Source organism: Sebastes fasciatus, chromosome 22, assembly GCF_043250625.1.
Source record: "Sebastes fasciatus isolate fSebFas1 chromosome 22, fSebFas1.pri, whole genome shotgun sequence".
Classification (NCBI taxonomy): Eukaryota; Metazoa; Chordata; class Actinopteri; order Perciformes; family Sebastidae; genus Sebastes; species Sebastes fasciatus.
Window position 1 is genome coordinate 19,754,947 of NC_133816.1, and position 13,443 is coordinate 19,768,389.

The 13,443-nt window shown below is 42.7% G+C and overlaps 1 protein-coding gene across 14 annotated transcripts in view; it reads left to right on the plus strand.

The window, feature by feature from the left end:
- Nucleotides 1-13,443, plus strand: part of nrxn2b (neurexin 2b) — a 795,015-nt gene that overhangs the window by 444,727 nt on the left and 336,845 nt on the right. For all 14 annotated transcript variants that reach the window (XM_074624795.1, XM_074624794.1, XM_074624809.1 and 11 more), the window contains one exon: nucleotides 1,607-1,726. In XM_074624795.1, coding sequence (XP_074480896.1) covers nucleotides 1,607-1,726 — 120 coding nt within the window. The remainder of the gene's footprint in view (nucleotides 1-1,606; nucleotides 1,727-13,443) is intronic.

A 13,443-nucleotide genomic window follows, 5' to 3' on the forward strand; every position in this document is an offset into this window, starting at 1 on the left:
TAATGTCAAATTGAATCTGAATACATTTCTAAGCAACACAAATCAAATCACTTTAATCTGTGGATGAGCAGCTACTGTATTTTGTTGCAGTCATTGGGTATTTTAACACCGCTATTAAAAATATGATGTTTTATTTTAGGCTTTCATAATAGTGATAACAATGCTTTAACAACATAGAGTTAAAGGGTAGGTTCACTATTTGTTCAAGTCTGTCTTAAAATAGTCGTCAGGTGTCCATATGAATATTGAAGCAGGTTTTGCTTGCTGCTATCATCCCCCCCTGTGCATACCGGCCATTAAGAGATCCCTTCCTAATGCACTTCCAATGTAAGTGAAGGGGGACAAAATAAACAGATGTTTTGTGCATAAATGTATTCAGAAGTTTACCTGAATCTTGCATTAAGAGAGTCTTTATGAAGCTTATATATCGGCAACTTGCACATCCAGCAGAAATGGAGCAGCAGGGCCGGCTTAAGGCATGGGCCATATAGACGGTCGCCAGGGGTGCCACCTTCTGGGGGGTGCTGGTCGCCCTCTAAAAAAACCCCAAATAAACAAAAAATTTAAAAAATTAAAAATGCCGGTGGGCGCCTTTACTCATTTACAAATAAATAAAGAAAGAAAGAAATACACTTTTCACCCCTGTCACTCTCGTTGTAGTGAAACTGACTAAACACTTTTAAGCCAACAATATCAGGGACTCATTGATTTATTTATATTATAATAAATACAGTTATTTCTGAAAATAATAATCTTAATTTTTGTCCTCAAACCTCTGTGATGTCTATTGTGTGTTGTGGTTTATGGGGTCCAAATCCAAATTCTGCCTAGGGCACCAAAAGGGCGGGAGCTGGCCCTGTGGAGCAGCATGAGAAATCTCATAGAGTGCTACAGGAATGAGTCCTACAACCCGGAAATGAGTTAGCATTTTAGCACTTCCGGTTCCCTCGTCTAAAAGTCAGTCGTTGTGTATACTCACGCTCATGCGACCGACTTCTGGCGATAGCATTCACACTTCAAAAATCATAAAAGTGGTGTTCATTTGTGGAGATTATCTTGCTGAAGAAAAAACGTTTGTTTGCCACAGAGTTTATTTTCTGCAATAATCCAAAAGCCAATGGAAAAATCCCATTGTCTTTTTGTCGAGGGAACCAGGGCAAGGCCTGGTTGGCCTACAAAAACATGTCACCCCTGGATCACTCTATAGGAGTCTCAACGCCTGACGAATGTAAATCCATGTTTTATTTTTTTAGCCGTATAAGTGGCTCATTAACTCCTAGGTTCAATATCTATGTCGCTAATGCTCAACACGTTTCACCGACCACTCTTCACCACCACAGTGAGCTGCTGAAGGTGTTGATTCTCAGTGGGATTCCCAGTACTGCTAGTAGAAAACCCAGCGGGTGCTTGAATGTATATTTCTAAACAGAGCTTTAAAAAGTATCTCCAGCTCTCATTGACGAGAGAAGTAGACCGCCAGCAGAGCTGAAAATGCTCTAAATACCACAACACACGCCTCATTTGTACGTCCCTGTGCATCATGTGTGGTGCTCCACGTCTATCTTTGGATTGAAATCACTGAGCTGTGTGTTGGTTCTGCCCTCAGGACCCAGTACCACCTGTACGGAGGAGTCTTGCTACCATCAGGGGGTGTGTCTCCAGCAGTGGGAGGGCTTCACCTGCGACTGCACCATGACGTCCTATGGAGGTTCATTTTGCAACGATCGTAAGTGAAACGTTTATTTTTTAGCGACTGGTTTGAGTATGTTTGTATGGCTGGAGTGAGTGGTGCTGGTAGGAATAATGGTTGCTGGATAGCTGCCCAGGTAACATTGCAATTCTGCTGTTAGTGGCACTGAGAGGCTGCTATTGCTTCTTCAAAGGTTTGAGGAAAACTTGTTAAAATATTACTGCCAACAAGCGTCATATTAAAGTCAAAATATAAGTCAATAAGGCCCCATTACATCAGGGCCACACAGACAGCGCTACACTCCACATTCACTCCTCTTACTGACGTCCTATTACTCGCACGTTATTCATAGTAACACCTCAGATTGTGCAATTCAGAGTTCACCTGGAGATCGTCTCCCGGGCTCCCGAGGAGCCGCCAACACACGCTGCGAGGAGAAGCGGCGATTCAAGTCCTGTGTCCCTGCCATGTGGTCACCTGCTGGGTGGCTGGCAGCGAGGAAGGAGAGTATGGAGAGAGAGGGCCACGTAGATTTATCGGAAATGTGCTGTTTATTTTATCGGCTTCAAGTGGCTCTTCTCTTGAGTTTGACAGTTATTGTAATATGATTGTGGTTAATGCTTTTTACTGAGTCCTCACAGCGAGGCTACATTGTATACAGTATATTTGTCTTAGGTGTGAAGTAGCTGCATTGAAAAGACTTCATCTTCAAGTGTTAAGAGGTGAAACTGCGCCGCACTGCATTATGATGGTGGAATATTTGTTAAGATGGATATGTTTTGCAGCAGAGCTCGGTTTTGGTAACTGAGCTTATGTACAATTAGCATTCAGCACTCCTCACAGGCTTGATTTAAACAGGGGCAGAGGCAGGGTGACAGGCTAATAGACTTGTTTGCATAAGTCTCCGTTTGCTTATTAAGTGCTGGGTGCTGAGTTAAGCTGTATCACCCTCACCAACTTTTTTTAAACCACCCTATGTTTCATTTGTGATGGAGTTTATCTTTGATTGTTGTCATGTTGGTTGCCATGTTAGCTCGACAGAATATGATCGGGCGTGACAGTAAGGGGATGATTAGCAAGGTGCTCCTTTTGGCTCTCGGAAGACTCGAGCGAGGGGAAGGCGATAATAATAACCGCTCTGTCGGCATGACAGCCACGACGAGATAAGCAGCGAGATCCCTCGAGGAGAGCAAATGATGAAGAGAGGAGAGGATAGGGGTGCTGATTCCTGCATTCGAGTCGTCGTTGCCTGTGGGGAGCGTTTCGCGGTTTTACTGTGCCGGCTTCAAAGATGACAGGTGGAACTGTGCGGCACCAGGGAGCAGAGCAACATGTGTTCTGTGGAGAGACCTAGGGGATGTGTGTCTGTTTGGTGAGAGTGTGTGAAGAGTGGAGGGAAGGACCTCACCAGCAGCCTGAGCAAAGATATTGTATAACTGCACACAAAACATTTAAGTAGAGCGACTATCTGTCTGATTAAATTAGGTCAAACTCACACATGTGAGAGTATACGGAAGCCCAGAGAAGCAAGTGATTAAAAAATAAAAAAAGTCAGATCTAAATTGTTTTCTCTTGTGTTTATGACTTAAGAAAAGGTGAAAAAATTTTTTTTTGCCAGGATCGTATTCTAAGTTACCTTTTTTTCTATTTGTGAAATGTGAAAAAATAAGTTTGTTTTTTTTGTGAGGATATTTTTTTTTTTTTTTTTTTTTTTCTTTCTACATGCTCTCTAAACACAAGATACATATATTGTGTGTTAGCAAGTTATTTAAATTTAAACTCACCTGGAAGAAAACGTCAATGTGTTTAGTCTTATTTATAACATGGGGTAGTGGTGCACTTCAGCCTCTTGTGGCCAAAGTAGGTATTACAACAACAAACTTCAAATTTATTTTTGTTCACCTGTTTTCAGAGATGAAAAAAATAAAAAGATTATCCTGTCAAAACAGTTTTTCACCTGTTCTTAAGAAAACAATTTAGATCAAACTTAGAAAATGGATTACACTTTAATTTCTTTCTCACGTGCCTCTCAAGGCTTCCATAAGAAATTATTTTTTTTTTCTTTTCAGAACATGCAGTACTAGTATTATGGATTCATCGGCTGCTGTTTAACGTCCACTCCCCTCCACTCTTTGTCTTATCGCAGTGTTTTCTTGGTGAGGGATTGCCATACTACACTATAACACATTCACAATATCTGAGAGAACAGCCAGCACCTCCTCTAACTCACTGACGGCACATTTGTGGAACATTGATTTCCCTTTTCAATGTGGCCAATTTCAAAATAAGACTGCAGGGGCAAACTGCTGTCAAAAGTGCATTCAACTAAATGTGTCCACACAGTATATATATTTTACGAATGTGTTATACAACAGTCTGTCAGCCTCTTTCATTGTGCATGCATTGCTATAGCTGGTTTCTGTTGCCGCTTTCCTTCCTCACAGCAGCTGCACATCTTCAGACCTGCCCTTCAGTCTTCATTTCTGCCAGCTTGAAACTTTCGAAAAAAACTCTTTTCACCTCTTGAACTTGAGAGCCTGCCCCGAGTTGAACTTTTGTCTCCTTCTCATCATTGTCTTCTTTCTTCTCTTTGCGCTCTTCTCGCTGCACAAGCAGCTTTGTATCCTTGAGCCTTTTTCTGGACTTGGGCAATCACCGGCTCAATATTTCACCGAACACGCCAACCTTCTGATCCTCTGAAATCTAAGGTAGGTCTTATCACGTCAGGTATGAAACTGATGCTCCAGGTGTGGAGGATCTTGCATCATCTCTTTTTTGTTTCAGAAGCGACTCGCGGTGTGAAGTCGCGGCCCTGTCGTCAGGGTTGCGCTCTCTCTTTACTCCAGAGTAAAACAGTTTCCCGCTGATCCCTGCCATGTGCCCTCACTTTGTCTGCTACATATCTGAAATGGACAGCTTTGAAATGGTTTAATTCCTTGTAGACTTTCTTCCTGTAACCACATAAATCAAATAGCCTGCATCCTACCTTTCTGTGTCTGCATGCATAATGAGAATGAGACAGGGATAAACGGGTGTATGGGTTGCATCTCTTTGTAGCTTTACAAAGGGTATGGATGCATGTCATCAAAAGAAGGGACAGAAATAGGGCCAGTACCATGAATCACAAAGAGCCACGCTCTTTATCTCTCACTCAGCAGCCATACTGTGAGAAATACAGTGTGCACGTACTTTAAAATACACACTGGTTGCCCACGTGTATATACTGTCTCTCACCACATGCACACACTTCCCTTTTGACAGAAATGATTTTGATTTTTCTTTCAAAGAAGAATGAATGACTTGAATAGAGTGATTGTCACTGCTTTGCATTCTCTGCGGAGAATGAGCATAATTATTCATCCAGCATTGTTCATTGTTGGTGTATGTGTGGACCACACTGTCTACTATTAAAGCAGCAATTTGCCTGTTAAATAAATGCTGTAACACATTAAACAGAACTACAGTTACATACAGCCCTAATGACACACTAAGAGTTGAGTTTCACTTGGTAAATTGTTCAATCAACCTGTTCTCACACCCTACTTGTCTAATAGCGCCATTTGGTCAGTCCCGTGAGTTGTTTAGTACCGTCAGTCCCGTGAGTCATTATTATCGTCAGTCACGTGAGTCGATTAGTATCATCACTCCTATGAATTGTTAGTCACGCGAGTCGTTAGTATCGTCAGTCCCGTGAGTCACGTGAGTCGTTAGTATCTTCAGTCACGTGAGTCGTTAGTATCTTCAGTCACGTGAGTCGTTAGTATCTTCAGTCACGTGAGTCGTTAGTATCGTCAGTCCTGTGAGTCACGTGAGCTGTTTAGTATTGTCAGTCACGTGAGAAACTAGTCATGTGAGTCGTTAGTCAGTGAAGTCAACCACGACCTAACCCTAACTAAGTGGTTGTGTTGCCTAAACCTAACTTCCTGTGAAAACGGAAAAGTTTATTTTGAAAGGACACTATCCATGTAACGAGCGTATATTGACACGCCGTCCCCAGTCCGTCCAACAACAACGCAAGAGGGGTAACCCGTGTGTCGATCTCCGATGCCGAGGGGCACTGACCAGGCGGAGTGAGAATGTGTTGGCTCAACAGAGAAACAGTGTTAGTCTATTTTCCTCCGTCATTTATTTCCCTCTGGCTGGAACAGGTTGTCAGAATTATTGACACTGCAGTTATCATTTATGAATGCAGATTCACGGATGAATAGAGTAGATATTACACAGACAGAGAAAGGGTTCAATTGTGCAGTATCTTTCAACATTGATGTTTATCCCAGATAAACTGAAGTACTTTGTCTTTTTATTACCTGTTGGACATCAGCCAGTCATGTTTACTGCTCGTGATGTGGTGAAGGTTAACCGACCGCAGCTACAGAAAACACTTTATCAAACCTAGAATGAGAAGTACTAGTTTTCTTTTCACATTGGATTTCTTTTAATAGAAGTTATTGAATCTCATATCTGGATAACTCAATAGGAGGATGAGTCAGTTGACCTTAAGTAGCTGCTAACTAAAGCTTTCCATTAGCTCTGGTTTCAATGGAGTTTTAGTGTCACATGATTTTCTAAATGCTGTTACAGAATCCTCTCGACTCTGCCAAGAATAAAAAGCTTTTTAATAATCAAACTCACTTCATCTTGTTGCCCGTTGCAATCTGAGAATGCATGAATTTTTCTGTCATGTCCAACCTCATTGTTGTGCACTTCGTTGTTCCCTCTGAACAGTCACACATTGCAGAGCCCAGAGGGCGAGGGCAGGGGACAGAATAAAATGTGACACGTCGAGAAGCTGCTACTAAAACAGGATTACCCCGAGGTTACCCGCTCTGGTTGGTGGCGTTGACGAGGCAACGCTCAGGGCTGCACGGATGTGGATTTCTTCCAGGCGTTGTTTAAAGCGCGCTTCCATGTTCTTCCCCTCCCCTGTCTCATCAAAAATTCAGATGTTTGTTTTAGCAGTATTGTTGTTTTATTCATTTTGAAATAGGTTAGCTTCCGGGCGTCCACTAACAGTCAAGAACGGGTCTGCTCACTGAAGTCGTTTCTTGTAAATCGAAGCATTTTTTTTTTTTTTTTTCGCAGTTGAACAAAAGAGAACAATGAAAATGCATCACAAAATATTTATATTCATATTGCAGTACAAGATTACGTTGAACTGTTTATTAACTTACCTCATAAATCCCCTGGTCCAGGAAGGTATTTTGAGAGCACCCATGCAGGTTTCCCTCCAACTTCCTTTCCCCCCCGATCCCTGTATCATACTGGACTGCTGTCTTTTTTTTTTTTTTTACCGGCATTGCTTATTTATGAGCCTCCACCTGACATGGCAGATAAGAAAAGACACCATTGAGAAAGCCCGGCAGTCTGATTGGCAGAAAGTTTATATTGGAAGTGATCACCATAGCTCAGGGTTAACACTGTTCCCTTTTACCCGCGGATAAAGGGAAGCGGCCCGCCGCTCACTCTCGCTGAATAAATTTGTCAAGTTTCCATGTGGCCATGTCAGCTGAGCGGCGGTTCAGACTTGCGCTGTGCGGGGATGTGTTTGTGCATCTGAACTAATTCAGACTCTCCGATCCCGGCGGAGAAGCTCCCATTTTGTCGAACAATATTGTTTGCACCTCTTCGGTGACCCCTTGTGCCGGTCAGTTTGCTCTGACAGGCCTACCGCGCTGCACCCCCGGGGAGGCTAATACACGAAGCACGGCTCGGAGGAAGCAGCAGATACAAATGAAATTCGGCATCCCTCCTTTCAACACACAGTCTGCTGACCTTCATATAACAAACAAGTATTCTCCAGCAGTTTTTAGTATCAAATGAATCCCTTTTCTGAAACCGCCTCTTTTGTTTCTGCTCTCATTACCAGTACAAACATGTGGTGCTGTTACACCGGAAAACACTTGCAATTGAAACAAGAGGTTGTTGCGCATACTGTACCGCCGTGTTCATGCACACCGATGCATTTTAGGCACAACAAATAGAAAAAAAAAGCTGTTTTATACCCCCTCGTACACACACACACACACACACACACACACACACACACACCAGTGAGAGCATTTGTTATTCAGCAGCAGCCCGCGGTGATTGACTGGTCTATTTGTCTCTGCGTAGCGTATAAGTGGGCCACTTGGTATTCTGCCTTATTCATCTGGAACCAACTCAGACAGAGATGCTGTGTAAGTGCGTGCAGCGCGATGGCTTTGTTTCTCTCTCTCTCTCTCTCTCTCTCTCTCTCTCTCTCTATCTCTCCCTCTCTCTCTCTCTCTCTCCCTCTCTCTCTCTCTCTCTCTCTATCTCTCCCTCTCTCTCTTTGCTCTCTCATCCTCTGTTTATGTGAGTGAGAGAGCGACGGAGAGAAAACAAGACGGAGAGAGGGACACGGAGGCGTAGATGCTGGGAGGAGCAGGCTGTGTCTGTGCAATTGGTCGCTGGGCGTTAGCGCAGCACGTGCATGTGTACAATGAATCCAGCTGCCGGTGGTGCATGGTGCTGTCAGGCATACTAATTGAGTGCAGAGTTCCAGTGTGTTTGCAAACAGCACTGCTGATTTCAATCTGCCTCCTCTCCCAATCCCTCATCTCGGTTTCTTTTCACTATTACCGTTCCAACTGAAAGGAACAATGAAAGCATCAAACAGTTGCGCAACTACCAGGCATGTTGAAGATACTTAATAGGTACAAATTAGTGCCAGATATGATATTTTATACCTATTTATTTGGAAACTTTATGTTGGATGAAAAGGTATGTTTTTGCCCATTTTACTAGAAAATATACCTATTTATTTGGAAACTTTATGTTGGATCAAAAGGTATGTTTTTGCCTCATATTAAGATAATTTTTCCCTATTTATTTGGAGGTTTATGTTGGATCAAAAGGTATGTTTTTGCCCATATTACTAGAAAATATGCATTTATTTGGAAACTTTATGTTGGATCAATAGGTATGTTTTTGCCCCATGTTACTAGAAAATATACCTTTTATTTAGACACTTTATGTAAACTCAAAAGGTACTTTTTTGCCCCATATTACTAGAAAATATACCTATTTATTTGGAAACTTTTGTTGGATCAAAAGGTAAATTTTTGCCTCATATTAAGAGAATTTTTCCCTATTTATTTGGAGGTTTATGTTGGATCAAAAGGTATGTTCTTGCCCATTATTACTAGAAAATATACTTTTTATTTGGAAACTTTATGACATGTTGTTGTCTGACATATCTTATTGACATGTTTTTGGAGCAACTGTAAATGCATGTACGTAAAGCTCATGTAATAGATGAACATATCCATCCCATTTGAGCATGGATCAGAGCAAGTAAGAAGAACGACTATAAAAAGGATTAAACAAGAGATGGCTGAAAGCCTTTTAGCGCCTGCCTGTGACTTCCATCTGTGTCATGCTAACACCGCGGTAGCATTCACAAAAACATCACACACCCATTCACACACGAAGTACATCTATCCGAGTCATGTCTGATTGCAGAAGGTGTGTATGGTATTTGAGAGTGCATTTGCTGCACTGAATTCAATCAATTCCAGAATATTGACACTAGTCAGATGTGTGATGCTGCTATTTACAAAGCGCCGACAAAGGAATTGACTAATATGAGACGTGTGATCTGAGCACCTGCGAGGAATAATTGCTTTCCCCCTTTGTTTTTTTTTGCCCGCTTTTATGTTTTGACTCGCTTCCCCACGTCCGCACAAATATCCCTCCCACCTCCCCTTGTTCTTGTTCCAGCGTACAGTGAAAGGCTTTTGATAATGTTTGCAAGTGGCTGGAGTGGTCTCAAAGCAATTATAAAGGCCCATTAATTGTCCCTTCATGCACATTGTGGTTTAAAAGCTCACCCGGTCTTTAATTAAAAACCAAGCAAGGAGTGGAAAATGTGCCCTGGTTCGACACAAAATAAAAACGCAGCGAGACCAAAAGAGGGTTTTTCTTTTGGTATTTTTACCCAAACAAACAGGCAGATGTCTCACCTGAGGAACACAATGCTCATTGAGGGACTTTAAAGCTCAAAGCTAAACAGATAATGTAAATGCTCACTGATGATGTCACAATGGGTGAGGTATCTTCACCTCGTCTGCTCTCCACTGTGCTGCGCGTCTTGAATATCGGCATGCTGATTTAAAATTTCAATTAATACCAGCTAAAAAGCCAGATTTCCACCTAAGCCATATGTCGAGCTATTACTTTCACCTGCCGCCCTGCAGGCCACAGAATGTGCCGTCCACCCTCCACCAATCCCCTTCAAGCTCTTGACATGGTGACTTCTAAAGTCCAATGGGCTTAGCGCTGCCCTCTTTTGGGGGAGCCAAAATTGCCTTTGCACGCCCAGACACTATTTCATTCCTTCCTCGCGCTCTCGTCCTTTTCACCGCTTTCCATCCATCCTCTCATTTCTCTGCTTTCACTCGCAGTGTCTGCAAATGGAAAGATAGCTGCAAAACGCTCCCCGGTCTCTCTCCTCATCTCATTTATGGAGCGGCCCACAACTGAGAAGTAGAGAGGGTCCTCGTCTCTCTCTCTCTCTCTCTGTGTGTGTGTGTTTATGGGTATGAGAAAAAAAAGCAAGCCAAGTGATTATTCAGGATTCACACTGCGTTTCTGGCCTAATGAGGTGCCGGTTAATTGCTAGGGTTCGGACAGCAGCTCTTTGGGGCCGGCTGGCAAACGGCGCGGAGAGATGATGGGAGCCATGGAAGAGGTGGGAGGAGTGCATAGCAACAATGAACGAAAAATGAGAATGGAGAGTTATAGAGATTATGAGCCAAAAAAAAAAATAATTTTAGTCTGACACCTTCCATGAGTTGGCTTTCTTTCCCGACCATGCTCGTCTTTATGGAGGACGGAACCTGCAAAAATCACAAATAAATAAATAAATGACTTGATAAATAAATACATACATACATATAGCCATTAATTAATTGATAAAATGTGACAAAAATTGATATTTCTATTTTAATTTGTTTCTTTATTTATTTATCTTTGTATTTATCCCCATATTTATTTATTTACTAATTTATTTATTTTTAATTTATGTTAATTTCCGCATGTATATATTTATTTATGTATTAATGCATTTATTTTTTTATTTATTTCTACATAATTTACCCTTTGCATTTCACCCTAATTTATTTCCCTCAACTTATTTATTTCTGTAATCTTTTATTTTTACATTTCTTCATGCATGTCTGCCTCATTATGTAAATGAGGGCGCCGTCACTCAGCGTGTGTCTTGGGGGTCCTTCCTCCATACGTCTTTTTCCCAGAAGGCTTTTGCAGGTGAAAACAGTTTATTTCCCTTATTGGATCAGGGGGTTTGAGGGGATTTTTCATTTTATTTCTCTCTGAGAAGTTTGCAGCTCCGCTTACTCATTCCTCCCGAGTCTGTGCTGAGTGATTCCAGCTGGTGATGAGAATCGGAGAGGGCTAAAGCCTCCCCTTAAGTCGGTCCTGATCCACGCTGTGTTGAGCACTGAGTCCATGTTGACGCCGGCGTGACCTTCATCACAACAAGCGGCCTGACAATCGATGTTAAGCCTCGACCAAGTGCATCACGCTCTCGGCGATGCTGGTTTCACGAGGCTATTTTGCTCCGAAGACCAGAAGTCATCTTTGATTTCCTTTTCTCTGCTTTTCTTCTTCTTCATTTCGAGCCATGTGCCAAAGCAAATGATCACCTGTAGAGTTGCCATTCAGGATGAGAGCGAATGCATTTCGGTAATCAAGAAGAGAAGCATACAAGAGGGGCTAGGCATGACCAACGTCTGTTGTAACCTATCAAGCCTATTAAGCATTAACAGTAGGCTAGCAAAAGCAGGGAGTACAACACTTAGTGAGCTGCACTCAGTCCTTTACAACTGTTGAAGGCAATTCACTCCGTGTTATGGCCCTTCCATGGCGGAAATAAAGGACTCAATAAATAAAGAACTACAGTAAATGCACACTCAATTAAAAAGGTATATCTCCTAGTATATGGGGAAAAAACATACCTTGTGATCCAACATTCATGACCATTTTCAAAGGGGTCCCTTGACCTCTGACCTCAAGATATGTGAATGAAAATGGGTTTTATGGGTACGGGTTCACTGACAGCTGTTGTTGCCTGTTGGGCTGCAGTTTGCCATGTTATGATTTGAGCATATGTTTTATGCTAAATGCAGTACCTGTGAGGGTTTCTGGACCATCCATCCATCTGCAACCGCTTATCCCGTTAGGGGTTGCGGGGGGGCTGGAGCCGATCCCAGCCGACATTGGGCGAAGGCGAGGTACACCCTGGACAGGTCGCCAGTCCATCGCAGGGCTGACACATAGAGACAAACAACCATTCACACTCACACCTATGGGCAATTTAGAGTCAACAATTAACCTAACCTGTATGTCTTTAGAAGGAAACCGGAGCACCCGGAGAAAACCCACGCTAACACGGGGAGAACATGCAAATTCCACACAGAAGGGCCCTAAGCCGGATTTGAACCTGCTACCCTCTAGCTGTGAGGCGCCAGCGCTAACCACTGCACCACTGTGCAGTCCAGGTTTCTGGACAATATGTGTAATTTTTGTTGTGTTGTTAATTGATTTCCAATAATAAATATATACATATATTTGCATATAGGAATCAGATTATTAAATACTTGACAAATCTCCCTTTAAAGTACATTTTGAACAGATAAAAAATGAATTTGCCATTACCTATTCTAATCAATTGACAGCCCTTTATTGAATATATAAGTAAGATAGGTACAACATGTACCGGATTGTACAATAGGAATGGCTGTGAAGACTTTCTGTTCTCACAGTACTGGTATTGTCATGCCGGAGAAGAATGCATCATCTTTGCTAGCATGAATGACAGCTGCAGGACAAGCAGACTGGGAGTGCTGACCACCTGAAATAATAGCCAGTGCTTCAGGGATGACTGCACTCCCAGGATACATTACATATTGGATAGTACTGTCCACACATACTGTAGGGTTTGGTGGGAGGAAGTACCGCTATGTCAGTCGAACTCCCTCATATTCTCTCTCTCTCTCTCTCTACACACGCCCACAAACACATAGGAAACTCTGCAGAGAATGTCAATGTTTCCTCAGGGCACCGGCACGGAGAGAGACCTTTACTCAAGTTGACATGCTAGATCATCAGGACTGACACGCGCACGCACGCGCACGCATACGAACACACATCTTCCCTGTATTCATCCCCGCGGGGGGTTGAGCTGTCGATAAGTTGAGCTGACAGCCTCCTCCTCACCTTGTCTTCCCTCTCCATCCCGTCCTCTTCTTTCGACTCCTCTGCCCTCTATTCCCTGTACAACTTCCCGTTCCATTACTCTCCCTCCGCTGCTCCCTGTAGGAGGAGGGAATCCCATGTCCCTGGTAACGGGGGCTTAAGCATTTAAAGCATGATGAATTTAAACATTAGTTCTATGATGTTAAATGAATTGTGGTCTTTCAGGTCTATTTAAGCCAGACATTCAATATGTGTTCATCCAGGGTAACATTTCAACAAAGTTGATGGATTATGTACTAGTATCATGCCTCCATGCCGGCGACAGTAATGTTTTTGGATTGGTCATACGCCCGTCCAGTCCATTCTAGTGAACATGATATCTCAGGAATGGGAGGGAATGTCTCCAAATTTGGCACAAACGTCCACTTGGATTCAAGGATGAACTGATTAGATTTTGGTTGTCAAAGGTCACAGTGTCCTCACAACACACGTTTCTGCCCCCAACACAAGAA